The following is a 22867-nucleotide window of genomic DNA, read 5'->3' as shown; positions in this document are numbered from 1 at the left end:
TTTATTTATATTTATTTATTTATTTATTTACTTACTTATTTATTTAATGGTACTGGGGTTCCTGGAAGCCCTTCTACCTCCGGGCTACACTCCCAGACCTATTTTATATTTTTGAAACAGGGTCTCTTAAACCAGTGCAGCTGGCTTCGAACCTGCGCGATCCTTCTGTCTCCGCCTCCCAAGCGCGGGGATTACAAGCGTGCGCCACCACGCCCGGCCCCAGCTTTAGTTTTTATTTTAAAACAAGTTCTTTCCAGCCATGGTGGTGCATGCTTATAGTCCCTGCACTTGGGAGGCTGAGACAGGATGATCACACAGGTTCGAAGCCAACCTCAGCTAGTGAGGCTCTCAGCAACTTAGTGAGACCCTGTTTCCAAATAAAATAGAAAATAGGTCTGGGAGTGTAGCCCGGAGGTAGAAAGTCCCTGGGTTCTACCCCCAGTACCAAAACAAAACAAAACAAAACAAAAAAAAAACAAGTTCTCAGTAAGTTGTGGAAGGCCTCACTAAGTTGCTGAGGCTGGCCGCAAACCTCTGATCCTCTTGTCTCAGACTCCCAAATACTTGGATTACAAGCGCGCACCACCACGCACTGTAAAACACTAATATTTACTAGAAGGCTGGGCATAGTGGTACACACCTGATTCTAGTACTCGAGAGGCAGAGACAAGAGGATCACAGGAACATGGACGACCTCAGCAACCTAGCTTAGTTCAGAACAAAAACTAAAATGAGGCTGGGGGTGTAGCTCAGAGGCGAATGCTCCTGGATCCTGGGGAGGTAGCTAGGTAGGTGAGAGAGTAAATTAATCCTAAGTGTAGAGGTGTTTGTTTGTTTTACTAGTACTGGGACTGAACCCAAAGGCACTCTCCCACTGAGCTACATCCCCATCAGTTTTTACTTCTTATTTTGAGACAGGTTTCACTAAAGGTCCAGGCTGGCCTCAAATTCAAGATCATCCTGCCTCCACCTCCCAAGAAGCTGGGATTCTAGGGGTGCCACCACCAAGTTTGTTTACAAGCGTATCTGTGTGTGTGTGTGTGTGTGTGTGTGTGTGTGTGTGTGTGTGTGTGTGTGAGAGATTCTGGGGACTGAACTCAGAGACATTTAACTTGTGAGCTATACCCCCAGCCCCATTATATTTTTTTTGTTTTAAAACAGGATCAGCAGGATGTGGTGGGGCACGCTTTGTAATCCCAGCATTTGGGAGACTGAGATAGGAGGAAGGCAGGCGCAGGTTCGAAGCCAGCCTCAGCTACTTAGTGAAGCCCTTTACAACTCAGTGAGACCCTGTTTCAAAATAAAGAATAAAAACATAAGGCTGAGGGTGTAGCTTGGCGGTAGAATGCCCCTGAGTTCTATTCCCGGTACCGATAAAAAAAATTAAAAAATAAATAAATAAAACAGGGTCTCACAAAGGTACTGAAAGTCTTGCTAAAGATTCTGAAGCAGGCTTCAAACTTGTAATTTTCCTGTTTTAGCCTTCCAAATATGAAGATTACAGGGATGTGTGACCATGTCTGGTTTACAAGTGTATCTTAATCTTCTAGTTGGAAACTACTGATGTTCTTTAAGTTTCTCTCTCTCTCTCTCTCTCTCTCTCTCTCTCTCTCTCTCTCTCTGTGTGTGTGTGTGTGTGTGTGTGTGTAAGTGGTAATTTGATATGATGGTTTGTCTTTTAAAAATAATTTCTCAGCCAGTTGTGGTGGCACACACTTGTAATCCCAGCATTTGGGAGGCTGAGACCAGAGGATTGTGGTTCGCAGACAGCCTCAGCAATTTAGTGAGACTCTGTTTCAAAAATAAAGAATAAAGAGCTGGGCGTGGTGGTGCACGCTTGTAATCCCAGCATTCAGGAGGCTGAGACAGGAGGATCTAGGTTTGCAGACAGCCTCAGCTACTTAGTGAGCCCTCTGCAACTTAGACCCTATTTCAAAATAAAGAATAAAAAATAGGGCTGGGGGTGTAGCTCAGAGGTAAAATGGCCCTGGGTTCCATTCCCAGTACCGCAAAATAAATAAGTAAACAAATAAATAAAATAAATAAAAATAAGTGTGTTCAGAAAAATTCATTAATGAAAATAGTCTTCCAGGTATAGTGTTATACACCTGTAATCCCAGTAGTTGAGAAAGAGGATCTCAGGTTTGAGGACAGCCCCAGCAAGTAGTGAAACTCTCAGCAAGCTAGTGAGCCTTTGTTTTAAAAAACAAACAAAAAACAGGGCTGGGGGGTGTACTTGAGAGGAAGAATTATCCCTGGGTTCAATCCCCAGCTCCACTAAATAAGTAAATAAAATAAAAAATTAATAAATAAATGGCTGGGTAGAATGCCCCCTGGGGTGTGTGTGTGTGTGTGTGTGTGTGTGTGTGTGTGTGTGTGTGTATACACACGTAATGGGGATTGGACTCCGACATTCTACTTCTGAGCTACACCTGCAGTCCCCCCACCCCTTTTTTGTGGTACTGGGGATGGAACCCAGGGGTATTCTACCTCTGAGCTACACCCCCAGCCCTAAATCATTTTTTATTCTTTATTTTGAAACAGGGTCTCTCACTGAGTTTCAAAGGACCTCACTAAGTAGTAGCTGAGGCTGTCCTTGAACCATGATCCTCCTGTCTTAGCCTCTCAAATGCTGGGATTACAAGTGTGCGCCATCACGCCCAGCTTGCAGTCCCATTTTTAAATTTTTTTTTTTTATTTTGAAATAGGCTCTCGCCAAGTGGTGGAGGAACTCATGGGGTTACTGAGACTGGCTGGGAACCTGTGATGCTCCTGTCTCCACCTCCTGAGTCTTAGGAATCCAGGCGTGCACCACCATACCTGGCTTGGCCCCTGGGTTCAATCCCCCAGTACCACGAACAAAACAATTCTGTTCCTTTTGTAATATATATCCCAGATAATTAATTGTTCTTGGCATAAATTTTATACCACCAGACATATCTCAGGTATTAGATAACCTGGACTTGGGCAGCTCCTGGGCTGGTTTATGAAGACTTCAGGGTTGCTCAACAATTTAATTTTACATGTCATTTCTTGTTCCTATCCTATCACAAGTAAAATGAAACTGACAGAGAAGCAGCATAAGAACACAGAGCTCCTACAGCACAGACACGAACGGACAGGGAAGGGATCATGGGTCATTTTGTTGTCAGTACAAAGTATGGGCAGAGACTACTTCAAATCATGGTTCTAATACTAGTTTGTAAGGATTTGTCTTTATTTATATGTTTTCATTTGCATTAATATTCTTTTATTCTTGGTTACTTATTGCAAATATTTCCTGTGTTATATCTATAAACATTCCCTACACTCCTGTCATTACAAGAGACTCTGGCCAGGCGAGTCTATCAGGTGCCATATTGTTTCTACATATAGTCAAAAGCAGAGAATCAGGAAAAGGCTAGACTGCTGTCCAAAGACAGAGAGAGGACACAGAGGTACGCAAGAATGAAAGGCGCTCACATTACAGCTCCTTCGTGGTGGCGGCGCTGGCTCGCAATCCCAGCCTGTGGGAGGCTGCGTGGAGCCCCGGGCATCCCACCTCTGAGCTCCGTACACAGCCCGACTGTTTTTTTGTTTTGTTTTGTTTTGCAGAACTGAAGATTGAACCAAGGGACATTCTACCTCTGAGCTACACCCGCAGCCCTGTTTTTATTATTTTATCCTGAAACAGGGTCTCACTGAGTTGTGGAGAGCCGCACTAAGTAGCTGAGGCGGGCCGTCCTGCGATCCTCCTGCCTCAGCCTCCCAAGTACTGAGATTACAAGCATGTGCCACCACATCCGGCCTAATTTTTTTCTCCTTTTTTCTTTTTCTTGAAACAGGGTCTCAGTTGCCGAGGGCCTTACTAAGTAGCTGAGGCTGGCCACAAATCTGCAATCCTCCTGCCTCGGCCTCCCAAGTGCTGGGATTACAGGCATGTACTACCATGCCCACTAAAACACATGTTTAAATAGGATGATAGGGTCACCTGGAATGCACCCAATCTTGATACAGTGATCACTGTACTGAACTTTAAGGCTTCATCTAAATATTTATCTTACAGTGATTTTCCAACAGAGGAGACAGGCAAGCAGTCAGGCACTTCTCTATTCCTACTGTCATTCAGAGCCCGTTCGTTTGTGTAACACATACTTGACATGCGTGTGTCTGCTCTGTGCACACGTGCTAGCCGCGAGGAGCGCTGGGCTGTCGTGGAGGTCCTCTCTGTGGCTCCCTACAGGCGGCTCAGCTAGGAGCCCACCCAAAACCTCAGCTGTCATCACCTCAGCCTTAAACGGCAGAGCACGCACTTGACTCAGTAGCTAAACCACTGTAAGAGAGCAACAACTATTTTCACCCAGAAAGCTAAACATGCTTTTTGTTGTGTCCACACTGAGAAAGATGTTTTACCCGAAGCAAACCACACTCAAGTTCCAGATAACAGGCGTGTAGCACCAAGACCACATGATGGCTTCAACCAACCAACACGCCTGGTTTCGGACAGGAAGGCAGGCTTTGCCTCTTCCTCAGCTTACACTATGGCTTTATTTATCTGTATGTGAGTGCGCGTGGTACTGGGGACTGAACCTGGGGGCCTTCTATCTCAGAGCTAGACCCCCAGCCCTATCTGCAGGGACTCACTAGGTCTCTGAGAGGCTGTCCTTAAATCTGTGGTCCTCCTGTCTCAGACTCCCAAGTACTATGTACATTACGCCCAGCTATGGCTGTATTAGGACAATTTGTCTTCTTTTTATCACAAGTGATGAAAACTTTTGGCCCTGTATTTACTTACCATAACACTACATTGTAAGCAAATCGAAAACTTTTTGGGCAACTCAAAATAACTTGTTCTTCCAAGGTTTTTAGGCTGTTTTCTGCTAGACGAACAACAGTAACATCGGTTTACTCCGAATCACTACAGATGAAAGCGAGTCAGTAGCTAGCGGCATTTTTCGCTATGCCTCTGAGCAACACACAACCAGCTGTTGGAGAAATAAGCAGCAGATGCTCGAATAGCTGGGAGTGAGGCACGAGTAGCGAGACACCCAGAGGACAGGCAGGCGGAGGTGTAAGACGCTTAACCCGCGACGCCACGCGAGTGCGTCTCCAGATCTCCACGCTACAGTGCAGCCCAAGAAACAGAACCACACACCGGAGAACGAGGGTGTCAGAGAGCGCTAGTGCCGCGGCGTGTGGTAAAGTCACCCGCCCCCCTCCTGTCACGCTCCTCTTGAACAAGCAGACCTCCCGGTGGCACAGTCGCCACTTCAACATCGACGGGCAAGGCACTGTGAACTGTCCAAGACCTTCAAAGTCGACTAACATTCAATATTAGAGAAAAATATGGGGCTTAAGAAACTTTATCATCTATGATTAAAAACATAACAATTGTCCTGTCCTTTCCTTTTCTTTTGGTACGAAGGATTGAACCCAGATGGGTTCTACAAAAGGCAGCCCTAATTTATTTTTATCTTGAAACAGGTTCTCATTAAATTTCCACACACTGGCCTCAAACCTGTGATCCTCCTGTCTTAGCCTCCCAAGTACTGGCAGTGCAGGCATGTGCCACCACACCCAGCAACAAGTCATTTTCTACTAAGTCCATAAAATACCAGGGAAGAAGGCCCTCTGGATAAGAATCAGGGTACCCGGGTTGATTTAGGGACAAATCTCATCCAACTCTAAAGGTGATTTAAAAATACCCAACCAGAGCCGGGCGTGGTGGGCACGCTTGTCATCCCAGCACTCGGGAGGCTGACACAGGAGGATCTGGGTTCACGGGCAGCCTCAGCTACTTAGTGAGGCCCTCTGCAACTCAGCGAGACCCTGTTTCAAAATAAAGAAAAAAAATAGGGCTGGGGGTATAGCTCGGGGGCAGAATGCCCCTGGGTTCCATTCCCTGTACCACCAAAAACACAAAAACAAAACAAAATAAAAAATCCAGCCATTTCCTTTAGAATAGGATGTTAGGAGCCAGGCATGGTGGCACATGCTTGTAATCCCAGTACTTGAGAGGCTGAGACAGGAGGACCACAGGTTTGCAGCCAGCCTCAGCTACTTGGTGAGGCCCTCTGCACCTTGTTAGAAAATAAATAGGGCTGGGAGGGTAGGAGGGTAGCTCAGAGGTAGAAAGCCCCTGGGTTCAATCTTCAGTTCTGAAACCCTCCCCCCCCACAAAACCCCCAGGATTTCAAGATAATCAGTGGGCAAAAAGTTCCAGTGTGCTACTGGATGACTGCAGACGACAATTACACACTGTCTATTTTAAAAAGCTAGAGGAGTTCTGAATGATCTCACCACAGGAATGATTAACATTTCAGTAGTGTGTATGCTTGACCAGATTTAAACATTACACAGGGAGTGATACTAGGACCTGGGAGAGTGAGACAGGAAGATCTCGGCTCTTTTTGTTTTGCTTTTCTGCGGGTCTGGGGATGGAACCCAGGGGCATTCAACCTCCGAGCTACACCTCCTGCCCTATTTTTTATTCTTTATTTTGAAACAGGGTCTCACTGAGTTGCAGAGGGCCTCACTAAGTAGCTGAGGCTGTCCGCGAACCGCGATCCTCCGGTCTCAGTCTCCCTAATGCTGGGATTACAAGCATGCGCCACCACGCCCAGCTCCCGGCCTTTTTTTAATTCTTTATTTTGAAACAAGGTCTCGCCGAGATAGAAAGGGCCTCACTAAGTAGTAGCTGAGGCTGTTGGGGAAACACAACCTCCTGTCTCCGCCTCCTGAATGCTGGGATTGCAAGCGTGCGCCGCCGCGCCCTGCTAGTATCACAGGTTTGAGAACAGCCTCATCAAGTAGTGAGACTCTTAGCAACCTAGCTGGGTCCTGTTTCAAAACAAAAAGTATAAAAGAGCTGGCGTGGTGGCGCACGCCTGCAAGGACAGTCCTTGGGAAGCTGAGAGGAGGAGTGCAAGCTAGAGAGCAGCCTCGGCAACTCAGCCCCCACAAGTCAGCGAGACCCTGTTTCCAAACAAAACATTAAGAAATAGGGCTGGGAGTATAGAGCAGAGGTAGAAAGCTCCTAGGTTCAATCCCCAGGAATAAAAGGAGAAACATTAAACAACAGTATGTATGTAAGGAAATACCATGCTATCCTATTAATAAATATCACTTTTATGTGTCCATTATAAGTAAAGAAAGTTATCTTAGCCGGGCATGGTAGGTGGCCTACGCTTCTAATCAGTGTTTGGGAGGCTGAGACAGGAAGATCGCAGGTTTCAGGGCAGCCCCAGAGATTTAGCTGAGAACCTTGTTTCCAAGTAAAAAAAAAATGGCTGGGGTGCACTCATTATTAAGGTAGAATGCCCTTGAGTTCAATTCCCAGGACACACACACACACACACACACACACACACACTCACTCACTCACACTCACACACAAACACACACACTCACACACACACACACACACACGGTGTTGCTCAGTGGTAGAGCTTCTGCCTAGCATACATGAAACCCTGAGTCCAATCCCCAGTATAAAAGAAAATAAAATCATTCTGTATTATTTTTGTTGTTGCAAAGAGCATTTAGTATAAAAAGGAGTGAGGTAAAAAGCCGGGCGTGGTGGCACACGCTTGTAATCCCAGCATTTGAGAGGCTGAGACAGGAGGATCGTGATTCGAGGACAGCCTCAGCTTCTTAGCGAGGCCCCGCAACTCAGTGAGACCCTGTTTCAAAAAAAAGGAATAAAAAATAAGGGCTGGGGGCGTAGCTCAGATAGAATGCCCCTGGGTTCCATCCCCAGTACTGCAAAAAAAAAAAAAAAAAAAAGAGTAGGGTAGCCAATTTCATATGCTGAAAAGTACTATGCCACTGTGTTTCAAGCAAAAATATTTGAAAGATAATTTGAAAATCCTTAGGCAACTGAGAATATATTGAGTATCCAGCACTGTGAAGAAAGATCTGTACGGAGTTTCAGTCCCATAATTATCTGCTTGGAGAGAAAAGTGCAAGCGGTGAAGAGCCACCATTAATCAATGGGACTGAACAGATTCAGATACCCACCGTGTTCACAAATACGGCCGACTCCTGGTTAGTCATGTCTTGGTTAGCCAATCTTCTGGATTTCCCAGGTGACGTCACAGCAAGAGAGAGAGAGAAAGGTGAACTTTAGGCTCCGCGTGGATGCTGAGGACAGACTAGCGCAGCACTTCTCGTATGGTTTAAATGCCAAGTTCTTGCTGGCATCGTTTTTCTAAGAAGCTCAACAAAGAATTTGCTCTAGAAATATTTTAGATTAAAAATCTAGTATGAAGAGTTTGAAGCTCTCCTATAAGAACTTTTTTGGTGCCAAAAAGATCTGAATAAAGAGCTAAAGTGCCTACTTGCAAGAAAAAGCTTTATGGAGATTTTTTTTCCCTGGTGCTGGTAATTGAACCCAGAAACACTCTAATCGGAACTACAGCCCTCGTCCCCCTTTTTAAAATTCTGAAACAGGGCCTCGCTAAAATTGCTGACGTTCGCCTCAAATCTGCAATTCTTCTGTCTCCGCTGCCCAAATACTGAAATTATAGGTGTGTGACACTGCGCCTGGCTTACTACAAGATTTTTGGGTTTTTTTCGATACTGGGGATGATGGAACCCAGGGGCATTCTACCTCAGAGCTACACCCCCAGCCCTATTTTTTTTATTCTTTATTTTGAAATGGTCTCACTGAACTGCAAGGGCCTCACCGAGTAGCTGAGGCTGTCCGAAAACCCGGCCCTCCTGTCTCAGCCTCCCAAACGCTGGGATTACGAGCATGCTACACTACGCCCACCTCTGCGGGATTTTTATCAATATTTTCTCTGTGTATCAGAGTAAAGTTTGTGAAAAAACTAATGTGTGCTACAGAATCAATATAGAAATACATAAAACAAAGTAAGGAGAATCATAATATACAAAAATTCAGTTTTCTCTTCAATTTTCTTATATTAAAATTGTGTTAGGTATAGTAGCACATGCCTTAATTCCAACTACTTCTACTTGTAAAGGGCAATGTGTGTGTGTGGCGGGGGGGAAATGCTGGAGATTGAATCCAGAGGTATTCTACCTCTGAGCTACACCCCTAGCCCTTATTATTTTTTGTTTGGAAACAAGATCTCTAAGCTAATGAGAGTCTCACTACTTTCTAAGACAGTCCCCAAACCTTTAATCCTCCTGTTTTAGCCTCCCAAGAACTGGGATTACAGGCATGTACCACCACACCAATGCGCTACCACGCCCAGCTAAAGGGAAATTTTTATTTATTTTTGTGGTACTAGGAATTGAACCATGAGCATTCTACCTCTGAGCTACACCCCCAGCCCTATTTTTTATTTTAAAGCAGGGTCTCATAAACCAGGTGTGGTGGCACACGCTTTTAATTCCAGTACTTGGGAGGCTGAGACAGGAGAATTGCAGGTTTGGGAGGCTGAGACAAGAGGATCCTGGTTCATAGACAGCCTCAGCTACTACTTAGGCCCTTGGAACTCAATAAGACCCTGTTTCAAAATGAAGAATAAAAAATAGGGCTGAGGGGATAGCTCAGAGGTAGAATGCCCCGGGTTCCACCCCTAGTATTGCAAAATAAATAAATAAATAAAATAAAAATAAAAATAAAAAATTTGGGCTAAAGGTATAGCTTGGAGGTAGAATGCCCTTGGGCTCAATCCCCAGAACACACACACACACACACACACACACACACACACACACACACACACACACACACACACCCCTACCCCTATATACAAGTCTGCAAGTCTGCTTCTTCATTTATAGGAAAAGAAGGTGTAAATATTAAATGCTTATGGATTTTCTTTGCTATTTGGTATTTGAAAAGACATCTAGTGGCCGGGCGTGGTGGCTAATGCTTGTAATCCCAGCATTTGGGAGGCTGAGACAGGAAGGATCACAGTTCGCGGACAGACTCAGCTACTTAGTGAGGCCCTCTGCAACTTAGTGAGAACCTGTTTAAAAAAAAAAAAAGTTTTAAAAGACTAAAATATAGGACTGGAGGTGTAGCTCAGAGGTACAATGCCCTGGGTTCCATCCCCAGTACTGCAAAAAAAAAAAAAAAAAAGACATCTAGATCTTTTTATTAAGTTTATTCTTTTCAATTATCACTGACAATCTCAGAAATATTTATCCTTGTTCAAAGAAAATCTCACATGAAAAGATACTTATTCCTACAACTCACAGGTTCTGAGTCATTGAAGTAAAAAGACTAAGGCATAAATGTCAGCACTTTGGGACTATTCAAAGCAAGACACTAAAGCCGGGCGCGGTGGCCACGCTTGTCATCCCCGGCTTGGGAGGCTGAGGCAGGAGGATCGCATGGGTTCGAAGCCAGCCTCAGCTACTTAGTGAGGCTCTCAGCAACTTAGTGAGACCCTGTTCCCAAATAAAATATAAAATAGGTCTGGGGGTATAGCCCGGAGGTAGAAAAGCCCCTGGGTTCCACCCCCAGTACCACCACCAAAAAAAAAAAAAAAAAAAAAAAAAAAAGCAGGACACTAAAAATTAGGGCAGAGTATTTTTAACCGATGGCTTGTAAACCTATACCTGGTGCATATAAAGTTCTGGCTTGCTCTGCCAACAGGCATCTGTTGCAAATGCTTTAACAGAAGAGTTGCTGAAAACCACCATCAAGTGCAGAAGACATGTTCCAAAATAGAAATACCGCCCTTAAACCATGAACTCTCCTCAGAGGATGTTTTAAAGTCTGGAGTCTTTGAATGTGTCCTGGAAAAGTGTGAAAACTGGAAAATAATGACTTTGTGCCCTTTCAGTATGAGGTCAAGGTCTCTACTGCTGGTGTTCACGGGAGGACTGTGAGGAGCAAGGGCGAGGACTGGAGGGAGGTAAGAACTTCACGCAAGCAGCACGTATTTGTTAGGTGAACATTTTAGTTAGGGTATGTCACTTTGAGATGACAGCTTACAAATTAATGAAAATGGGAATGTCTACAAAAGAAAGTACTTGATCTAAAATAAGCCTTAAGCGCTGTGCCTGCACGTTCGTAATCTCAGCAATCCCAGCATTCGGGAGGCAGAGATGGAGGACTGTGTTCCCAGACAGCCTCAGCTACTTAGGCCTTCGCAACTCAGTGAGACCCTGTTTCAAAATAAATAATTAAAAATAGGGCTAGGGGTGTAGCTTGGAGGTAGAATGGCCCTGGGTTCCATCCCCAGTACCGAAAAAAAAAAAAAAGAATGAAAAATCGGGCTTGGGGTGTAGCTCAGAGGTAGAATGCCCCTAGCTTCCACCCCAGTACCTAAAAATAAATAAATACATAAATAAGTAAATAAATAAATAGCCAAGGCATAGTGGTGCAAGCCAGTTATCCCGATACTTGAGAGGCTGACACAGGAGGATGACAGATTCATGGCCGGATTCAGCAATTTTTTTAGAAAGACCCTCATCAACTTACTGAGATCCTGTTTCAAAATAAAAACATAAAATAAAATGGGTCTGGGGATATAGCTCAGAGGTAGAAGGTCCCTAGGTTCAATCCCCGGAACTACTAAATAAATAAATTTCTAAGACTAGCCTGGAACTTGGCATCTTTCCTATCTCAGCCTCCTAAGTAGCTGGGATTACAGGGGCCTAAGTGGGATTATAAACATGGGAAAATGAGCCGGGCGCGGTGGCACAGGCTTGTAATCCTCACGCTTGGGAGGCTGAGACAGGAGGATCACACAGGTTCGAAGCCAGCCTCAGCTGCTTAATGAGGCTCTCAGCAACTTGGTGAGACCCTGTTTCCAACTAAAACATACAATAGGTCTGGGAGTATAGCCTGGAGGTAGAAAGCCCCCGGGGTTCCACTCCCAGTACCACCAAATAAATAAATAAATAAACAAACAAACAAACAAACATGGGAAAATGAAAAGATTAAATTAACTAATACAAATTTAAAAGTAGTAATTTTTTTTTTTTTTTGCAGTACTGGGAATGGAACGCAGGAGCATTCTACCTCAGAGCTACACCCCAAACCCTATCTTTTTATTCTTCATTTTGAAACAGGGTCTCACTGAGTTGCAAAGGGCCTTACTAGCCGAGCGTGGTGGCACATGTTTGTAATCCCAATGCTTGAGAGGCTGAGAAGGAGGATTGCAGAAGTTCAAAGCCAGCCTCAGCTACTTAGGCTCTAAGCAACTTAGTGAGACCCTGTTTCCAAATAAATATAAAATAGGTCTGGGAGTATAGCCTGGAAGTAGAGTTCCTGGGTTCCACCCCCAGTACCCCAAAAAGAAAATAAAAATAAAAAGGGCCTCACTACCTCACTAAGTAGTAGTTGAGGCTGTCAGGAACCGTGATCCTCCTGTCTCAACCTCCCAAAAGCTAGGATTACAAGCATAAGCCACCACGCCCAGCTTCTACTTAAATTTTTGATGCCTGCAGAAACATTCAAACTTCACCAATAAGTTGATGAAATTCGGAGTAGTAAACTGCACACTTATTTCTTACATAAGACATAGCCGGGCATGGTGGCGCACACTTGTAATCCCAGTACTTGGGAAGCTAAAACAGGAGGATTGCAGGTTTGCTGCCAGCCTCAGCTACTCAGTGAGGCACTCAGCAATTTGGTGAGACCCTGTTTCACAATAAAGAATAAAAAATAGGGCTAGGGTGTAACTCAGAGATATAATGCCCCTGGTTTTAATCCCAGGTGCTGGAAAAAAAAAAAAAAAAAAAAAAAAACAGGTCTCAGCTGGGCCTGGTGGCACACACCTGTAATCCCAGTACTTGGAAGGCTGAGACAGGAGGATTGCAAGTTTGAGGACAGTGTCAGCAACTAGTGAGACTCTAATCAACCTAGCGAGATCCTGTTTAAAAATAAAAATAAAATGGGTTGAGGGTATAGCTCAGAGGTATAATGCCCCTGGATTCAATATTAGTACCACAAAAGAGAGAGAGAGAGAGAGAGAAGAGAAGAGAAGAGAAGAGAAGAGAGAAGAGAGAAGAGAGAAGAGAGAAGAGAGAAAGAAAAAAAAGGAGAAAGATACACAATAGCCTGGCATAGTAGCATACACCCATCATCCAAGTCACTTAATGAGAACCTGTTTCAAAATAAAACTAAAGGCCGGGCGTGGTGACGCACGCTTGTAATCCCAGCATTTGGGAGGCTGAGACCAGAGGATTGTGGTTCGGGGACAGCCTCAGCTACTTAGGGAGGACCTCTGCAACTCAGTGAGACCTGGTTTCAAAATAAATAATAAAAAATAGGGCAGGGACTGTAGCTCAGAGGTCGAATGTCCCTGGGTTCCATCCCCAGACCCGCAAAAAATAAAATAAAATAAAACTAAGAACTGAAGGAATAGTTCAGTAGTAGAACACCCCTGGGTTCAATCCCCAGTACCACAAAAACAAAGGCATATCTCACTAGAAAATGGAAAGGAGTGTCAGTAACATTATTCAACATCAATAATCACTTTTATTGTACTTTTCAACAACCAATACTATCTTGTCTTAAGCTTGGGTTTTTAAAAATGTCACTTTGAGCGATTAGCACATAGAAAAACTATAAATTTGTTTTTCTGTAGGGCTATAATCATTTCCTTTGACCATTTAGGTATTTCTCTCTAATTATATTTTAATTAAACAATGGAAAAATCCACAAACTGGAAAGTGAAAGTTTCTCAAAAAATACAAAACAAAACTGAAACTAAGAAAGGAGGGAAATGTAGAGAGAAGGCAGAAAAAGAGAATAAACTCCAAAAGGTGGTTATATAAAAACTGGCAATGCATACTAATTTCCTTACATGGAAGACAGCTCGGTCAGAACTGTATAGATACTTGTGAAAATAAGCAATTTCAGCCCTCAGAAGTTACTCCTCAGGGTATCCTTCTCGCCCTCACAGACTCTTAACACCCAACAGCATTTTCCAAGATGAGTAAGAGCCGCCCGGAGACCCAGTGATCAAAGCCTCTGAGCCCCACGGCACTGGCGTTCTTCTGTCCTTGACTCTGTCCTCAACAACAGCATAAGTGGCAGGCAATCTACACAGGTGCCGGCCCGGCTCGGACACCGGCTGTCAGAAGCCTCCAGGCAAACTGCTTTAGGAAACGTTCTGCTGCGTGAGCTGATCTTCTGATTTTAAAGAAAACGTTGTAAACTTTGGACAACAATTATTTTAATATAACAGTGATAAAGCTCTAGACTTCTACTCTAATATAAATGTTTGTTTTTTCTTTTTTGGTGGCTGGGGATAGAATCCAGGGCCTCTCGTATATTAAGCAAGTGTTCTACTACTGATTTGCGTCCCCAGGTCCTAACTGGTTTGGATATCCACAGTGTGCATATTATCTTAATATAATGCAGCTTTTATCAATACCAGTATATAATCATAGGTAAAGTTCAGAGGCAGGAAATAAAAATAATTATTTTTACTACTAGTTATAATAAATTGTTCCTAACCTTAGTGACTAAAAAGCATGCGGCTACCATCAAAACTGAGTCACACAGCAACTGAATGAACCCCAAAACTGGATCTTCCAACACTGAAGGAGACTTCTGAGTACTCATTTTCTTAACATGGATCTGTCAAACCAGAGTCTCTTAAATTAGAACATAAACAATGTGTTTCTAAGCCTAAAACATGTGGAAATTTTATATATTCATATTTCTGCAAACTATAAAAAAACTTTGTACTGTGTTGGATCATTCGACTCTTATTTCCTCATTTGTACTTTAAAATTTCAAAGTTATGACAAATTAAGGAATCAAAAAAGTAGTACACTAAGTTAAACACAAGAAACTCATGTTTACATGAACACACACTTACCCTGAAGGTAACCGGATGAGCTACGGAGCAAAAGAAAATTCTTCCTGTCTGAGAAGGACTAATATAGCACAAGGTACGGCTGAGGGCGGTTCCCGAAGCTTAGCCAAGCCCCGTGCAAAGCCGGTCTTGTGACGCCCCGCTGCACAGTGCTGCTTTATTATGCTCCGGGTGACAGCCTCGCAGCTCAGCTCGGAACTGGTCACCAGCTCAGAACACACTTAATTGAAAAGAACGTGGCGGTGACTTAAGAGCAAGTGGCTCTGTAAACAAGGAACCTCTACGTCAGCATCTGAACACAGCTTTTTTTGCGGTGTTTTCCGGTGTGCCAGTGGACTTGTAATATACGCACTTTTCTGTATGAATGCTGTATTTCAATACAATGTAAAAAAGATTACATTTGGTTGCCAGGGATTGGGGAGGATTAGGGAGCTGTTGCCTAATAGATACGGAGTTTCAATTTTGGAAAATGAAAATAAATTTTTTTAAATTTATGGTATATGGTACTAGGGATTTAACCCCAGGGCACTCAACATCCCCAGGCCTATTTTTTTTTTTCTTAGAAAACAGCGTCTCACTACGTTGATGAGAGTCTAACTACTTGCTGAGGCTGTTCTCAAACCTATGAAGATTCTTCTGTCTCAAGCCTCCCAAGTACTGGGATCACAAGAATGCCCACCATGCCCAGCTGGAAAATGAAAAGAATCCTGAAGGTGGATGGTGATGATGGTTGTACAATAATGTAAGTGTATTTAATTCTACCAAACTGTACATTTGAAAATGTCAAGCCCGGCCCACTTCTATAATCCCAGTACTTGGGAGGCTGAGACAGGAGGACTGCAGGTTTGAGACCAATGCCTGGTAACTTATTGAGACTGTTTCAAAATAAAAAATAGGCAGGCTTGTAATCTCAGTACTTGGGATGCTGAGATAGGAGGATCACAAGTATGTGGCCACCCTCAGAACTTAGCAAGGCCCTTTGCAAATTAGTGAGACCCTATTTCACAATAAAGTTTAAAAGCCGGGCGTGGTGGCACATGCTTGTAATCCCAGCATTCGGGAGGCTAAGACAGGAGGATCGTGGTTTGTGGACAACCTCAGCTACTTAGGCCCTCTGTAACTTAGTGAGATGCTGTTTCAAAATAAAGAATAATAAACAGGGCAGGGGTTTGTAACTTGGAGGTCAAATGTCCCTGGGTTCCATCCCCACACCCCCCCCCAAAAAAAAGTTTAAAAAATAGGGCCGAGAATGTAGCTCAGAGGTAGAATGGCCCTGTGTTCCATGCCAGTACTGCAATAAATAAATTAATTAATAAATGAATTAATTAAATGGCTAGGTTTGTAGTGATAGACTGTTCCTAGGTTCAATGTCCAGAAAACACCCACACATACCCCTGGTGCTGCTCCTGGGTTCAATTCCCAGAAAACACACACACACACACACACACACACACACACACACGCACGCACCCTGGTGCTGCATGCCTGTAATTCCAGGTACTCAAGAGACTGAGGCTAGAGGATATCAAGTTTGAGACCAACCTGGGAAATTTTTTTGGGGGGGTGGGTCTGGAGATGGAACCCAGGGGCATTCGACCTCCGAGTTACACCACCTGCCCTATTTTTTATTCTTTATTTTGAAACAGGGCCTCACTAAGTAGCTGAGGCTGTCCGTGAACTGTGATCCTCTGGTCTCAACCTCCTGAATGCTGGGAGTACAAGTGTGCACCACCTTACCCAGCACCAACCTGGGAAATTTAGCAAACCCTGTCTCAAAAATTTTTTAAGCCGGGCATGGTGGCGTACACTTGGAATCCCAGTAATTGGGAGGCTGAGACAGGAGGATCTGAGATCGCGGATAGCCTCAACTACTTATTGACGCCCTTTGCAACTCAGTGAGACCCTGTTTCAAATAAAGAAAAAAAAAATAGGGCTGGAGCATAGCTCGAAGGTAGAATACTGCTAGGTTCCAACCCCAGTCCTGCCCCCCCAAAAAAAACAAAAATTGGGGTGCTGGGGATTAAACCCAGGGATTTTCTACCTTTGAGCTACACAACCAGCCCCATTTTATCTTTATTTTACTTATTTATTTTTATTTATTTGTACTTTTGTGGTGCTCGGGACTGAACCCAAGGGGATTCTACCTACAAGCTCCACCTCTAGCCCAATTTTTTTTCCTTTTGGTGGTACTAGGGGCAGAACCCAGAGGCTTTCTACCTCCAGGCTATACTCCCAGACCTACTTTTATATTTTATCTGGAAACAGGGTCTAAGTTGCTGAGAGCCTCACTAAATAGCTGAGGCTGGCTTTGGGCCTGTGCGATCCTCCTGTCTCAGCCTCCCAAGCGCGGGAATTACAAGCATGTACCACCATGCCCGGCTTCCAATTTTGTTTTCCTTTCTTTCTTTTGTGGCATTAGGAATGGAACCCAGGAGCATTTTACCTCCCAGATACACCCCAGCCCAATTTTTTATTCTTTATTTTGAAACAGGGTCTGAGTTGCAAAGGGCCTAAGTAGCTGAGGCTGTCCTCAAACCATAATCCTCCTGTGTCAGCCTCCCAAATGCTGGAATTACAACCCTATGCCACTACCCCTGGCTTATTCTTTACTTTTTAAATTTTATTTTATTTTGCAGTACTAGGGATGGAACTCAGGAGCACTCTACCTCCAAGCTACACCCTCAGCCTTATTTTTTATTTTGAAACAAGGTCTATTGAGTTGTAAAGTTGTAAAGGGCCTCGCTAAGTAGCTGTGGCTGTCTGCAAACCAGGATCCTTCTGTCTCAGCCTCCCAAATGCTGGGATTACAAGCATGAGACACCACGCTCAGCTTATTTTTTAAACAGAATCTCACTAAGTTGCAGAGGGCTTCACTAAGTAGCTAAGGCTGGCCACAAATCTGAGATCCTACTGTTTCAGCCTCCCAAGTACTAGGATTACAGAAGTATACCACTACATCTAGTTTCAAAATAAGATTTGAAAAAAGGCTGGGATGTTGTTCAGTGGTAGAACACCTGCCTAGCATGTGTGAAACCTTGGGTTTAATCCCCAGTATTGATAAAGGGATTTAAAATGGTGTCTTTCATATGTTTTACTCATAACTAATAATTAAAGATTATCTCATTTAAAGCCTACAACAAAGACATGGATTTATTTATTTATTTAGCAGTACTGGGGTGGAACCCAGGGGCATTCTACCTCCGAGCTACACCCCCAGCCCTATTTTTTATTCTTTATATTTTGAAACAGGGTCTCACTGAGTTGCACAGGGCCTAAGTAGCTGAGGCTGTCCTCAAACCTGGAATCTCCTGTCTCAGCCTCCCAAATGCTGGGATTACAAGCGTGTGCCACCATGCCCGGCTCCTTTAGCTTTATTAAAACAAAACAAAACAAAAAAGCCAGGCATGGTGGCACACGTTTGTAATCCTGACACTTTGGAAGCTGAAACAGGAGGACTGTAGGTTCAAGGCCAGCCTGAGCTTAGTGAGGCCTTCCACAACTTAGTGACACACTGTTTCAAAAATAAAGAATAGCAGGGCGTGGTGGTGGTGGTGGCACACGCTTGTAATCCCTGAGCTTGGGAGGCTGAGACAGGAGGATTGCACAAGTTCAAAGCTGGCCTCAGCTACTTAGGCTCTCAGCAACTTAGTGAGACCCTGTTTCCAAATAAAAAATGTAAAATAGGTCTGGGAGTATAGCCTGGAGGTAGAAAGCCTCTGGATTCCACCCCAGTACCACACACACACAAAAAAAAAAAAAAAACCATAAAAAATAATAAAGAATAACGCCGGGCGTGGTGGCGCACGCTTGTAATCCCCGCACTTGGGAGGCGGAGACAGGAGGATCGCGCAGGTTCGAAGCCAGCCGTGCGCACTGGCTTAGGAGACCCTGTTTCCAAATAAAAATATGAAAATAGGTCTGGGAGTATAGCCCAGAGGTAGAAGGGCTTCCAGGAACCCTAGTACCACCAAAAATAAAAATAATAATAATAAAGAATAAAAAATAGGGCTGTGGGTGTAGCTTGGAAGTAGAATACTCATGGGTTCAATCCTCAATAATGCAAAAAAAGAAAAGAAAGGCCGGGCGTCGTGGCGCACACTTGTAATCCCAGCATTCCGGAGGCTGAGACCTGGAGGATCGCGGTTCGCGGACAGCCTCAGCTACTTAGTGAGGCCCTCTGCAACTCAGTGAGACCCGGTTTCAAAATAAAGAATAAAAAATAGGGCAGGGGGTGTAGCTCGGAGGTCAAATGCCCCTGGGTTCCAGACCACACACAAAAAAAAGAAATAAAAGAAAAAAGACAAAGAGAGAAGCAGTCTTGCTTATTAAAGTGAGCAGCAGGATGGCAGCATGCTAACTAGGCGTGGTGGCACATGCCTCTAATCCCAGTGATGAGGAAGTTGAAACAGGAGAATCACAGGTTCAAGGACAGCCTTAGCAAGTAGTAAGACTCTCACTAACCTAGCAAGACAGTTTCAAAATAAAAATAAAATCCAGGCGTGGTGGCACACACTTGTAATCCCAGCATTTGGGAGGCCGAGACCGGAGGATCTGGGTTCACAGACAGCCTCAGCTACTTAGTGAGGCCCTCTGCAACTCAGTGAGACCCTGTTTCAAAATGAATAAAAAATAGGACTGGGAGTGTAGCTTGGAGGTACAATGTCTCTGGGTTCAATTTCCTGTACTGCAAAAAATAAATAAATTAATTAATTTAAAAAAATAGGGCCGGGGGAGGGGGGATGTCATAACTTGGAGGTAAAATGCCCTGAGTTCAAACCCTAGTATCATGGGGGGGGGCGGGTGGAGAACGACAACACGCTAGCATCGTGTAAGGACCAGAGAGATAAGGTGGAATATGGGCTCAGGGAAGCTTATCATTAGGAACACAGCTAAGCTACACTTTAGTAAATACAGTTTGGCATCAGTTTCCTATTTACTGTGCTCAGAGAAATCCAATATTTCAGTAGCCAAATTTTGTGAAGTAGCATTCTATGTTAAACACACAAAAAACTTTAATTCCCTTTTTGCTTTTATTTACATCATAGTCTCACATCACAATGTAAGTCATGTTGACAATGACATACATGCACATATCACTTATTTTTAGTTTTCGTAGTAGTAGGGATGGAACCCCGGGGCATTCGACCTCCGAGCTACACCCCCAGCCTTATTTTTTATTCTTTATTTTGAAACAGGATCTCACTGAGTTGCAGAGGCCTCACTAAAAAGCTGAGGCTGGGTGCAAACCTGCGATCCTCCTGTCTCGGCCTCCAAAGTACCAGAATTCCAAGCGTGCACCATCAAGCTGACTCTTTTATTAATTCTGAGATTGAGTTTCATTATGTTGCCCCACCTAACCTGGATTGCTCAAGCAATTCTCCTGCCTCAGTCTACCAAGTAATTGGGACTACAAATGCCCCCCACCACGCCTGGCTTTAAAATTTCTTTTTAGAGCTAGGCGTGGTGGCGCACACTTGTAATCCCAGTACTTGGGAGACTGAGACAGGAGGATCGCAGGTTCTCGGAACAGCCTCAGTTACTTAGTGAGGCCCTCCGCAACTCAGCGAGACCCTGTTTCAAAATAAAGGATGAAAAATAGGGCTGGGGGTGTAGCTCAAAAGTAGAATGGCCCTGGGTTCCATTCTCAGTACTTAAAAAAAACAAACATTATTTTAAAGGTTAAACACACTAACAAATTATTTACTAAATGTATCTATCTACTAGTATCTACCAAATGTATGACCTTTGGTACTGCGATCTCATTTTAGTAAAATGAGAAGGTTCATAGCAAAACATTACTGTAAAGGAAACCCAACTACATCTAATTATTGCCAACTATATCTAATGATATCTAAGTATTCTAGCTCAAGGGCAGCAAAATCACACCATTTTAGCAGGGTGTGAGAGTGCAGACCTGTAATCCCAGCTATTCAAAGGTTGAGGTAGGAGGATCATAAGTTGGAGGCCAACTTGGGCAACACAGTGAGACCCTGTCTCAAAAATAAAAATTAAAAAATATACACCGGGTGTGGTGGCGCATGCTTGTAATTCCTGTGCTTGGGAGGCAGAGACAGGTTCGAAGCCAGCGGCGCTGGCTTAGGAGACCCTGTTTCCAAAAATAAAAAAAAAGTATAAAATAGGTCTGGGAGTGTAGCCCAGAGGTAGAAGGGCTTCCAGGAACCCAGTACCACCATATATATATCCAGGCGTGGTGGCAACGCTTGTAATCCCAGCATTCTGGAGGCTGAGACCGAAGTATCGCGGTTCGCGAACAGCCTCAGCTACTTAGGCCCTCTGCAATTTAGTGAGACCCTGTTTCAAAATAAAAAATAAAAAATAGGGCAGGGGGTGTAGCTCGGAGGTTGAATGCTGCTAGGTTCCTTACCCAGACCCGCAAAAAAATTTTTATATATATATATATAGAGAGAGAGGCAGGGGTGGGGGTGGGAGAAGGCCCAGTGTGACACACGCTTGTAATCCCAGTGCTTGGGAGGCTGAGACAGGAGGATCACACACATTTGAAGCCAGCCTCAGCTACTTAGTGAGGCTCTCAGCAACTTACTGAGACCCTGTTTCCAAATAAAGTATAAAACAGATCTGGGAGTATAGCCCAGAGGTAGAAAGCCCCTGGGTTCCACCCCAAGTACCACACAAACACACACACACACACACAAATATATACCTCAGTGGAGGCTCTAGGTTCAATCCTCTGCACTGCAATAAATAAATACGTACATACAGAGAACCTATATTGAAAATATTTCTGAGCCAGGCGTGGTGGTGCATGCTTGTAACCCCAGCATTTGGGAGGCTGAGACCAGAGGATTGCAGTTCGCGGACAGACTCAGCTACTTAGTGAGGCCCTCTGCAACTTAGTGAGACCGTTTCAAAATAAAAATACAAAATAGAGCAGGGATGTAGCTTGGAGGTCAAATGCCCCTGGCTTCCATCCCCAGACCTGCCAAAAAAAAAAAAAAAAGAAAAAAAAGAAAAGAAAAGAAAACAGAGTCTTGCTAAATTCGTGTGTGTGCTGTCCTTAAATTCTTCTGTCTCGGCCAGGCGTGGTGGCGCACGCTTGTAATCCCCGTGCTTGGGAGGCTGAAACAGGAAGATGGCGCAGGTTCGAAGTCAGTCTCAGCTGGCTTAAGAGACCCCATTTCCAAATAAAATATAAAATAGGTCTGGGGTCTAGGAGTAGAGCCCGGAGGTAGAAGGCCCCTGGGTTCCATCCCCAGTACCACCAAAAAAAAAAAAAATTCTGTCCCAGCCTCCCAAGTCCTGGGACTACACACACGTGCCACATGCCCAGCTTGTATCATGCAATCTCTAAGGTAATAATAAACACATATCATTTATATGCAAAGGCATGAAATGTCTACAAATGTTTAAAAAATGTGTCATTGGAAAGGAACAAGGACACAGCAAAGCACTAAATAAACTAAATTGGTGTTCAGTTAGCTTTTTTTTTTCTTTCTCTCTCTCGCTCTTTTTTTTTTTTTTTTTTTTTTGATGGTGGTACTGGGGATTGAACTCAGGGTCATTCTACCTCTAAATTATACCCCCAGACCTATTTTATTTTTTTATTCTTTTCTCTCTCTCTTTTTTTTTTTTTTTTTTTTTTTGCAGTACAAGGGATGGAACCCAGAGGCCTTCTACCTCTGAGCGACATCCCCAGCCCTATTTTTTATTCTTTATTTTGAAACGGTCTCACTGAGCCACAAAGGGCCTCACTAAATATCAGAGGCTGTTCGTGAATCACGGTCCTTCTGTCAGCCTCCCAAATGCTAGGATTACAAGCGCGGGCTACCACACTCAGCTTCAGTTTTATTTTTATTTTGAAACACGGTCTCACTAGTTAGATGAGAGTCTCACGACTTGCTAAGGCTGTCCTCTAACTTCTGATTTTCCTGTCTCAGTCTCTCAAATACTGGGATTCCAGGCATGTTCCACCGTGCTCAGTTCTCAATTCGCTTTTTTATTATTTTGACAAGGAGTTTCTTCAGAGCGGGGTGGGTTTCATCTCTGTACCCAATGACCGGCCTGGGTGTCTTTACTCATTGTCACAGAAACAGGAATCACTCATATCGCTCGTAATGGCAGGCTCTGGACACGAAACCCGTATCTCAAAG

At 44.0% G+C, this 22867-nt stretch overlaps 1 protein-coding gene across 5 annotated transcripts in view; it reads right to left on the bottom strand.

Moving 5' to 3' along the window:
* The window catches only part of NT5C3A (5'-nucleotidase, cytosolic IIIA), a gene marked incomplete at both ends in the record, with an annotated part of 54824 nt that overhangs the window by 14173 nt on the left and 17784 nt on the right, over positions 1 to 22867 (bottom strand). For 2 of the 5 annotated variants that reach the window (XM_080701581.1, XM_080701583.1), the window contains one exon: positions 7999 to 8034. The exons of the other annotated variants lie outside the window; for them this stretch is intronic. In XM_080701581.1, the coding sequence (XP_080557707.1) occupies positions 7999 to 8034 (36 nt within the window). Of the gene's footprint in view, positions 1 to 7998; positions 8035 to 22867 lie in introns of those variants that run through there. 5 annotated transcript variants of the gene reach the window in all.

This window comes from Muscardinus avellanarius, assembly GCF_963383645.1.
Source record: "Muscardinus avellanarius genome assembly, chromosome: 9".
Taxonomy (NCBI): domain Eukaryota; kingdom Metazoa; phylum Chordata; class Mammalia; order Rodentia; family Gliridae; genus Muscardinus; species Muscardinus avellanarius.
The sequence above is the reverse complement of the archived record's forward strand: the minus strand, read 5'-3'. Positions and strand labels throughout refer to the sequence as shown.